At 43.8% G+C, this 11258-nt stretch overlaps 2 protein-coding genes across 2 annotated transcripts; one reads left to right on the top strand and one right to left on the bottom strand.

The window, feature by feature from the left end:
* Positions 1-1805: 1805 nt before the first annotated feature.
* LOC145445997 (L-threonine 3-dehydrogenase-like) lies at positions 1806-3113 on the bottom strand. The gene has a single exon (XM_080324180.1). It carries the CDS (start codon positions 3043-3045, stop codon positions 1939-1941), a length of 1107 nt encoding a protein of 368 aa, XP_080180306.1. The 5' UTR covers positions 3046-3113; the 3' UTR covers positions 1806-1938.
* A 932-nt stretch (positions 3114-4045) lies between these two features.
* Positions 4046-10432, top strand: LOC145445968 (nuclear pore membrane glycoprotein 210-like). The gene has a single exon (XM_080324134.1). It carries the CDS (start codon positions 4170-4172, stop codon positions 9987-9989), a length of 5820 nt encoding a protein of 1939 aa, XP_080180260.1. The 5' UTR covers positions 4046-4169; the 3' UTR covers positions 9990-10432.
* Positions 10433-11258: the final 826 nt, after the last annotated feature.

Here is an 11258-nt window from a genome sequence, read left to right on the forward strand (position 1 = left end):
AGAATGAATTGTGTTGAAAGTGCTAAGCAGTTTGAAAAAGGGATAAAGCATTGCAGATTCCTTGGTCAATCGTACGTGGCAACTTTCAAAATTGCAGGTTGCACGACACAAATGACCGGCAGGCAAATGCAATACACAAATAATACTCATTGAGATTGAGATTGCCATTGAGATAAGTGAATTATGTCGACTGTTGTGAATCCAGTCATGAACGTGATGTAATCCATTCCAAAAAATCTATCTTGCCGAATTAGAACAACTTTACAAGTGGGAGTAATCTGAAAACGACGCTTTGAGTAAGTAAAACAACCCTCCAAAAACATATCTAGATATGTCTTTTATTTTGGATTCACAATGTTTTAAATCTAAAACTGAACGGTCAGGCCCCATCTTATACCTCTATAGTGCTGATTTAAATACATGGACCAGGGTTGTAACCAAGTCACAAGGCTCCAAGTCACAAGTCAATCTCACTTTTATAGTTTTGACTCGAGTCAAGTCGAGTCATTTTCAGTTCACCACCGAGTCAAGTCCGAGTCCAAGTCAGCGAGCAGAGGCTCAAGTCCGAGTCATGGTATTATGACTCGAGTCGAGTCCAAGTCATTGAGTTGACTGACCAGTTTCCAGTTAAAGTCTTGTTAAATCCACTTTTTATAACTCTATTTGGTGATATCGAATAATTCGCATTTATATTATACTAATTTTCCTCATTTTTAGCAGTTTCTGGTCGCATTGTCAAGTACCGGTACCAATAGAGGAAATCCTAATAGTTTGGTTACTTTACTATTCTTCGAAATGACAATGAAATGTCGGTCTTCGCCGTCTGAGTATCGAGTCATATGACTTGGTTCGAGTCATGCGCAATGACTCGAGTCATTTCTGTATTTTGAGAAAATGACTCGAGTCAAGTCGAGTCATCATAAAATCGTGACTCAAGTCAGACTCGAGTCGAGTCATTACAACCCTGACATGGACGGTTCATAATTTCATTGCTCCGCACAACTAGTGCTTGCAGTTCATAAAGAAACTGACCAGGATTGTAACTAAGGCACAAGGTTCCGAGTCACAAGTCAATCTCAATTTTCTAGTTTTGGCTCGAGTCATTTTCAATTCACCACCGAGTAAAGTCCAAGTCAGCGAGTAGAGTGTTGAGTCCAAGTCATTCTGTTCACTTATCAGTTTTGAGTTCAATCCGGTTCAACCCACTTTTATCAACTCTGCTCGAGTGATATAGAATGGCTCGCATTCATAATATCGTAAATTTCCTCAGTCCTAACGGTTTCTGGCCCTATTTTCCAAGTATCAAGACTGATAGACGAAATACCAATAATGTGGCGACTTTACTATTCTTCGAAGTTACAATGAAATGTCTGTCTTGGCAGTCCTAGTCTTGAGTCATATGACTTGGTTCGAGTCATGCACAATGACTCGAGTACAAGTCGAGTCAATACACAAATTGACTCGAGTCATTGTACGCATTTGAAAAAATGTATCGAGTCTTTAAAAAATTGTGACTCAGTCATTGCAACCCTGAAACAGACCAGAACCATGATAACCCATAGATGCTCTGGAGACTGGATGAGAAATGTAGCTGTGTATTAAATTCTTCGATCACGCATGTGCATGAGACTGAAGTCTATATCTTTTGATAGCAGACCAATGCAGATGTTGATTGGTATTGCATGCACCGTACATCGTGCAAATCCTACCTCTTCAGGATATGACATGATTCGTAGTCCTGAAAGTCAGACATATGATGTATCGTACAGATTTCTTCGGAAGCATTAGACATGGTCACGCACCAATTCATCTGTCCGATTTATTGAATATCAATTGATAAAATGTCGATTGCACTGCACAATTACCCAGTTGAAAACTGCACATTATTCTGTTCACATATAATCATCAATTACACGGAGGAATGAGGTAAAACAAAATTCAAGCTTGCGGATCAAGGACTATCTTACAAGCGTCTTGCGAGAAGAGCGCAGCAAAGGCATCCTTATATTTTGACATTGGAAGATCGTGGGATATAACGACGGAGGGATCGACTTTTTTTTCAGCCACTAGCCTTTCACACTGCTCCCAAGTATGAAATATTCTTCTGCCATGCACGGTGTTGAGAGTGAGAGATTTAAAAACTATGTCCGGTAGAACGTTGTCTACGTGAAGTGGCTGTTTCGGGAGACCAATTAGGACTACTTTACCGCCTTTCTGGAGATACGCAAAGCAGCCGTTGAGCATGACTGAGTTTCCGCTAGCTTCGCATATTCGAGCAATACCGTTTCTATTGGTCAACTCAAGAATTTTTTCCTTGAAATCTCCCACTTCTTTTGGATTAAGAGTGATGTCAGCGCCCATTTTTTTAGCCAAACTTAACCTGTGGTTCATAACGTCTGCAGCCAATACTTTTCCTGCGCCTAACGCTTTGGCGCATGCTATTGCAAATAATCCTACAGCGCCACAGCCAATCACAAGTACGTCTTCACCAGCTACGTCAAGCCTTTCAATGCCGTTATGAGCTACTCCCATAGGTTCCAACAGCACAGCATCATTATCAGTTATGTCTCTTGTGACTTTAAAACAGTACTGCTCTTTAACAATAGAATACTGTGAGCAACCACCGTGAACCGTTCCTTTTCCGTGGCCATACTGGGACATGTTTTGACATATGTCACCTCGGTCCTTAGAACACAGCAGGCATTTTCCGCAGAAAAAATGATTCTCAACTGCAATCCTGTCGCCAATCTTAAGACGTGTCACGTTTACACCTAGCTTTGCAACGACTCCGGCGGTTTCGTGTCCCGGCGTGAAAGGCAACGCAGCGATTAGCTTAGCTGTTTCATTCCATTTGTATAAGGATATGTCGGATCCGCATATTGCCACCTTAGAAACTTTTATCAATACTTCATCTTCCTTAGGTTCCGGTATATCTTCCGTTGACCATTCGTACCCCTCTACGCCTTCTCTTTTAATTAGGCAATTCATGGTGAAAATGCGCCAAATATCCTCAGAACGAATGCAGCACAATGTACAATTGCACATGCACTCCGTGGTAGTGTTGTTGACAAAATCTGCAAACAGCTCGTAGTGCAATTTGCAGAATAGCAGTATTATTTATTTTGACACGCCCCATGATTTTCTCTTTGGACTGATTTGCAAGATAGAGATAAAAGTGAAAATGTAGAATAAATAAAGAAAATAGTCACAGTGAAATAACTATTATTACATTAGTAAATTGCGCGTTATAGAATGTATAATTTTTCAAAGTTATAAATATATCGCTCTATCATAGCTTTTATAATAGGGTTAGCGTATTTTTGGATCCGGCAAGGAGGACACTTTTTAGAAATCACAACCGTTAATTTCCGAACAAGAAAACGGGAACCCTCTTCTTGCGCTGACTAAGAAAGCGTCATTTGCCGGTCTTACTCCGGAAAACCCGCTCTTACGTCCACATTACAGAGTTTTTCAGTTGTGCCTGCCAGTGGCTGTCAAGGCTATAAAGGACGGCAAATTTCGAGAAAAGGTGGACATTTAGGCGTCCTCGGAGGACATTTTCGATTTCTTGAAAATTGAGGACAAATCCTCCTAAAGGAGGACATATGGTAACCCTACTTATAATGGCTATGCCGCTATCAAGAATGTCCGACCTAATATGTAGAACAGTATCTCGCCGGTTATGCGATAGGCGTGGAGCATGTCCCCTTTCAAGTCGAAATACATGTATTTTCTACTGAATGAATGCTAGTCATATCATCGTCTTATTGACCTCGTCTACCGAGTACCGAACAGACACATGTCACATGTCATATTCATTTTAATCGCGAGTCCTTTATGTTATTCTCTACCTCATTTCATCCCGTGTTGTACATGCCTTATATTTGCATGCTCTACACCAGTGTGTCTGATTTTAAGAATACTCCAAGTTGTTTCGACACCCTCCTATCTTTTCATTGTATCTCGATATTGTGTTTTGATCTGACGGAAATTTCAATAAAATGATTGATTGATTGATTGATGCTAGCCGAATTCGCTACAAGGAAATCGTGCCGGCGAAGGGGCATCCCGCGCGTTAAAATTCGTGGGAAGGCTGCAATTGCTAATTTTGCGTTTTGGTAGTAAAGAACAAAAGGCTATATCCGAATCTCGGACGGTTTATCGACGATATGATGTCGCTCATTTTTGGAATACTATGCGTTTTCCTTATAAACGAGAATTGGTGTGTCATGGGGGCAATAGAGCCGAAAATTCTGTTGCCTTTTTATGGCGATTATCAACTGAATTACACGATCGACGCCGAAGAAGGCTGCTACAAGTGGAAGTCTCTTCGAGAAGACGTCGCTACTATCACGCCAATCGAGAGTACCTACAGTAATGCAGAGGATTGTTCAAGATCAGCTACTATCGTAGTGATGAGCCAGCAGCCTGTGAGAAAAACAACATTACTCTTGGCGACTAATGTAAAAACGGGCACAGTGTTTCAAAGTGATGTCATCGTTGATAAAATCCATATCATCGACATTGTGTCTCGTACTCGGGAATTGTACCTGGCAGACCCCCCTGAGGAATTGAAAATCCGAGCTCTGGACCAAGATGGAAATACATTCAGCAGCACTGCAGGTATGGAGTTTGAATGGACGCTAGCGCAAGATGAAGTATCCAACAAGGGAAATAACTTGGCTCCAGTATCTGCTCACAGTATTCTTCACATACAAAAATTCCTTGACACCATATATGTGGCTGATAATTACATTGATACTATTGAATTGAAAGGGAAAATGTCCGACACTATTTTGATATCTGGTATACAGACGGGTGCTGCAGTTGTCGTCGCGAAGCTTGTAAGCACGGTGGACATTCATAAATCAGTCGCACCATCTTCTGTTCGGTTCATCGTTCGAGACAAGGTCATGCTAAATCCGGCCCATGAAATTTACCTAATATGTCACACGGTGATTCAATACAAGGTCGAGAGATGGCGCGAAGGTATTCCTACTGAAATTTCAATGCCAAACTCTCAATATGTTTTGAATGTGCGAGATATCCTCTCCCCGAATGGGACTGTCATCAATTTGCATCAAGACACCTCGACAGTAGTTGCGTTGAACAAAGGACACAGTCAAGTTTACCTCGTAGATCAGCATTTGAAGCATTATGACAGCTCGTTGATGGAACAGGCGTCTTCTGATATTCATGTGGTAGAGCCGGCTTATTTGCAATTTGACATTGAACCCAATGGTAAATGGATCCTGGAAGTGGGAAAAATATATGAAATATCAATCCGCATCTACAGTGAGGACAATAAACAAATATTCATTGACGAAAATATTCGCTTGCAAGGATCTCTTGACGAACACCACCTTGATATCCTTGATAGAGTTCAAAATGGTTCGTGGTATCTTGTGAGAGCAGCCAAAAAGGGCAGTTGTGTGATTTCATCGCTTCTGAAAGGTGTCGTGATTGTTTCGTCTAAAGGTGGCAGTATTGAGAAGATCGTCACAGACGCGGACGGTAATAATTTTGTGCAGTTTGAAAATCCTATCTTCACATCACAGGACATTGAAATTTACGACAAAATCCGCATTGAACCACCCATCGTATTGTTTCCTTGGCAGCCTGAGACAATTACGTATAAATATAATTTCAAGGCGTCTGGAGGCAGTGGTAATTATACGTGGTCGGTCAATGAGACTGCGGCCTCTACCATTTCCTACACCGGTGAAATAAGTACAACTTGCCGAGCTGAGAAAGACTACATGCCGAGATCTGTCAGCGTTAAAGCGACGGACATTAGGAACAGTCATAACTTTGGAAATAGCGATGTTGTTTTGATGCAACCTGTCAAGATTGAGTTTGCGTTATCTCGCTTGGAGTCTGAAATTGGTACGACTATGGGACTTTACGTCGGGATGTATGCGAAAATGAATGGAAAACTAGTTGGATTTACCGATTGCGCTCAAGTCGCTAATTTGCATTGGTCGATTCATGACATGAGCGTGTTTTCATTTTCTGGCGACGCCGAATCGGTAATTGGAAAATCAGTCGTGCCTTCTCCAAGAACGCCGTATTGTTTGATGAGAAGAGTCCACGCCATGAAAGAAGGCCATACCACTGTCTCGCTTTCTTACCGTCTCACAGGCGAAACATTGCAAACTTCTACGGTCGTAGCTTCTTATAAACCTTTAAAAATAAAAGATCCTGTAAACTTGGCCGTGCTGTCACTGGGATCAGCAAAAACAATGATATTTGAAGGCGGTCCCAACCCGTGGCCCCTCGTTCCAAACAGTCATGAGAAAATCGTGGAAGGAAAAAGCGACAATGTCAAGTTTGCTTCGAAGATATCTGGAAAAGAGCACGTCTACATCGCATCGTGCGTTCGTTTGGGTTCGGAAGCAGTCTCGTTTTCTGTCGGAAATAAGCCTTGCAGTACCAATCCGTTTCCGGAGCGAAAAACTATCATTGTGAGAGTATCTTGTGCTGTGCCGACCTCTTTGAAGTTAGCCACTGATTATCTTCCGGACGATTGCCCGCTTGCTCAAAATCAGAATGCGCACACTGTGGTTCTCGGCGGGGATGTTTTAAAGCTCGCCGTCACTGCGTATGACAAATTGGGCAATCAGTTCGATAATTTTACGTCGCTGTCTAACAAGTGGAAGCTGGACGCGATATCGAATGCGGTAATACCGAGTAAAGTAGAGAGTTTGTTCAGTCCGGATTCTTTTTCTCAAATGAAACACTCGATCGCGCATGATATTATTGTGCCGCGCGAACTGGGCGGTGCGAATTTGAGATTGTATTGCGACGGGTATCGTAAGTTTGTTCGTAGAGAAATTTGCGAGCCCTACAATTGTCAAGTCGCTCCCGCGGTCGAAAGCTCGATTTTTCTAGACATCGTAGCTCCCGTCGTGCTCTCCCCGCAGAGTGTGGTGATGTTCAACCGTCCCAGCTACAGCGCGAACGTAGAGATTACAGGAGGATCCGGGTATTTCAATCGAGACATCGCCGTGGAGAATCCGGCTCAAAAAACCTTTGACATGTCAGTCAAGGATTCTCTCGATCGAACCGTTGTGTTATCGCCGCTCTCTTCCGGACAAGCCACTTTAACTGTGTCCGATCAATGTATTGTAAAAGCCACGCAAGTCGCAGGTGCTAAACCATCCTCAACTGTCATCGTGTCGGATTTATCGTCGCTAGTTTTGAAAACTTCGAATCTTCTCGAAGTAGGATCGTCGGGAAGAGTTTCAGTACAGTTAGATTTGAAAGAGCTCTCTGCGCCTGATTCATTCGATATTAACATCAAGCTTACCGTGGATCCTGCTGGAATTATCGCGGTAGACCAACCTGTTAAAGGCGACGATGTAATGTTTCACGCGAATGTCAACGCTTTGAAGATAGGCTCGGTCGTAATCAAGGCTTCCACTACCGCGAGAGACGGGAAGATTATTTCGAGTAATGCCGCTAAAGTAACGGTGTTTCCGCCATTAATGCTCAAGCCCGATAGGATTACTGTTATTCGTGGATCAGAATTTCATTTGTATGTGGAAGGAGGTCCGCCGGAAGATGTTCAAACTCTGTTCGATGTCGAGGATAGCACGATTGCCAGCTCCCAGTCCGGCGACACGTTAATGGCACATAGATTGGGGAATACTACCGTTAGAGTGAGAGCTATCACCAAAGAGGGCGAGGTGTTTCACGGTAAATCACATTGTTTGGTTCACGTCGTGAAGATGAAAGGGATTATTATCGATGTTCCAACGCATAGGTTTTACACCGGTGCGTTCGTGCCGGTGTATGTTTACGGATACGCGGGTCCTGGGTATGATCCAGTGGTACTCGACAGTGCCGCGGCCGGACTGCGTTTTAACTGGAATGTGAATAATCATGCGGTGTTACGGCTGCATTCTGTGCATTCGAAATCGGGGATTGAAGTGCCGGATGGGCTGAAATTCACGATGCTTTTGGAAGGTCGAAGCGCCGGACGGGGGTCGATATCTGTTACCGTTACGGCGACTAGAACTGATCTCGGGCAGCTTGTTGGTCGGCAGTTGCAAGCGGAGATGCAAGTTAACGTTTTTGACTCCTTGGCTATGCAAAATGACAAAAGTAAGAACTGGGCTTCTATGAACAATCTGCTTTTGACTCCCGACACCTCGTTTAGCTTGATTTCAAATCGAGACCACGTCGCGAAGATAGATCACTCTGCGCTATGCGATAGCTGCGGTTTTAATGTATCGGTGTCTGAAGACGAAAGTTGTATTTCTGTAAACGACGAGGCGAAAAGCGTGACCACTGGAAAGAATCCGTGTTTTGGGACTTTATTGGTAACTGCGCATGAAAAATTTGGCGCTTCTCAGTCGTTGGCGATACGCGTCAACGTGAAAACGGTGTCTTATCTGCTCGCCGACAGCCAGGAAAAGTTTTATCACAGAGATCGCGACGTGCAATTATCCGGATTTCCGCTAGGGGCCAAACTGTCGATGGAAATTTCTCATTTCGACAACTTCGGCCAGCGTTTCGATTTGGCGAAACCGGACGCAAACTTCCGCATCAATCATAACGAACTTCTGGAAGTCACCGCAGACCCTTCTGTCAATTCGATTCAGATTTCAGCGGCCAAAGTCGGTGTGGCTGTTGTTCGCTTGTGGAACGACAAGAACACGCTCCATTATTTTCCCTTTCCGATTACAGACGCAATCCCGCAGGAGGCGGAAGGAATCGCGGTTCCTGTTGGAATTAAGAAGTGTTTGGCTAGCGACGTGGCTTTACAAGACGGAAGTCCTGGGAAATGGTCCGTTAACAGGCCTTTCTCGGTGGTTATCGATGGTGGGGCTGTGATGCCGATCGTCGGAACTGTTGCGAAACTAACGTATTCCGTCGATAATGTCCAAGCTAAGGTATCGTTGACAGCTACTGCTTTCTCTGTGAAGCTTGCGGAAGATAAGATACCGCATGAAATTACGAATGCGCAATCATCTTACATCATTCCCATTCGAATACTAGACTACGCTCACGATTCATGCCCCGGTTTGGAGACAGAAATGAACAGATTTGCCGAGGAATCGTTCAATTGCACTGGATTTCTTTTGAACACTATTGAGCCGCTTAAAGTTTTCCAAGTCCGTTCCGCTTTTGTGAATAGTATCAACTCTTACGCTTGCATCGTGGAAGCCGTGAGTTTATCTCAAAACGCAGCCGAGAAGGTATCTTCGTTTGAAGACACCATGTTCACACTGGGGTTGACCGTCAACGGAAAATACGCAGAGAGAGGCGTGACTTTGCAGCGTCCCGTTAACATGAGGTTCTTGCCGGCTTTTAAGGTTATGAACGATTCCGAAGTGGTGATGGCGGATGGGAAAGGTGTACTGTGCGTCTCGGCTACGTTGGAGATTCATTCGTCTATCGAAGTGATCACAGGATCCAGAAATTTTGAAGTTCATCAGCCTGGTTCGTGTGAAGACGGTGTCGTGTGTCGCGAATTTTCTTTGAATACGGAGGACGGTTTGATGACTAAGCAAACCGTTAAGTTTATATCAACGTTAACGAAGCAAGAAGAACTAGTGACAGTTTCATTCAAGTGTGTTCAACCACAGACTCCATCAGCGCTACCAGTGCGTTCAATGACCGCGGACTCACCACAACGTACTGATCCATGGCTGGCGTACCATTACTACAGTCACAGCTATTACACGATGTTGATCGCAACTTGCTTGATCATGCTTTTGAGCACTTTGATATTTTGTGGTCTTCTGCGTTGGATGAACGCGAACACACCGCCGCCTGCTCAAACACAGGCTTCGCCATTTCTGCCGAGAAAATCTCCCGGGATGGTTCCGTATTCGCCGAGTAACTCGTACTTGTTTCCGAGGACAAGCCCGACACAGCAGAGGACGCGAGGATCTCCATCATCGCAATCAGGCGGTTCTCCATCTCCCAGAAGGCCCCAACTGTGGAGCACGTATTATCAACCTCAAGGTGCTGGTACTTGATGCCGTGTGGCGTAACTGTGACTGACTCCGGTGCATATTGCAATGCGAGGTGCATTCTGCATTGCTTGCAGCTCCGAAACTGAGTTCCAACTTACATGGATCCAAGGCCAGGATCTTAGGATGAGATTTTGAAACCATTGCTTTCCTGCTGCGTGTACCAATCAGGGTCATTGATGCTGGGTATTTTTGTGCCGCTTATTTTGTATTGTTCTCAGTAGAAGTTCGATGACATGCCAATCCGAGATACACTTTCAGCTGTGTGAAGTGTGCCTGTACGTTTTGTGCGTCTGCCATGGCTGCGGTTGTTATGAATATTTTGATACCTGAATTACATGGGTTTGCTTTGTCTTTTATTGTTCGAATTCTGCTTGCACGGTGAATATTTTGTGTTTAGTGTCCGCATTCATTTGGGGCTATTACATCAGCTATGCATGGCACATAAATATTTTTTCTCGGGTTTGCATTAGTTTAGTAATGGGTGTGTGAGTTTCTCAGTTGTATGATGGATATTGTACTTGCTGATAGGGCCGGAGAGAGCACTCTAGTTGATATTTCTCGTGATGAGAGTCGTGGATGGAAGAAGAATTGCCGGATTCTTATCGGTTCAGTTGTGGTTAGTTTATCTCAGGTTTGAGTTGAGAATATGCACTGGCAACCCTATGCAGGGACTTACTAAGTAGATTCTCAGTCAGTTGTGGAAAAAAAATTCGAAGATGAAATTAAAATTTTCCCACGGCTGCACCTGTTTTGTGATAAAGGCATTTTGAAAACGTAAATACTAAATAGACGAAGCCACAAATAAGTTCCCAATCGAGAAGCAGTCGGCTGGCATCTCGTCCATATTGAAAGTAGCGCAAACTGTAGTAAACCGCTCCCCGAGTGTAGCGTCTTTCTGATTATCGTTGGATGTCGAATGGTAGTATTCTTTAAACTGGTGATTCGCCGCATTCCGCCAGGGATATCTAGATATCCCTGTATGCTACTGCAACATAGTTCATTACTACTAGGCAGTCCTGAAACTTGTGATTCAATTCGTGATGGCCAGTGGCCTGCATTTTACATTATCGGATCTGACACATGCCTCTGGAATTGTTACTAACTTTTATGGGATTGTTTCGGCGCTTCTCTGCAGTGATACAAGCTTGTCGCTATTGCTAGGGCGTTTCACCGAATCTGTTCATCACGTCCGAATATAGTGACGTTTCAACTAAAAATATATATCAGGGTCGAATTTTGGCGCAAACCAACGACGGCAGGATTATATTTTGC

Source organism: Botryllus schlosseri, chromosome 9, assembly GCF_051294905.1.
Source record: "Botryllus schlosseri isolate E-star chromosome 9, Bs_hap1, whole genome shotgun sequence".
NCBI classification, from domain to species: domain Eukaryota; kingdom Metazoa; phylum Chordata; class Ascidiacea; order Stolidobranchia; family Styelidae; genus Botryllus; species Botryllus schlosseri.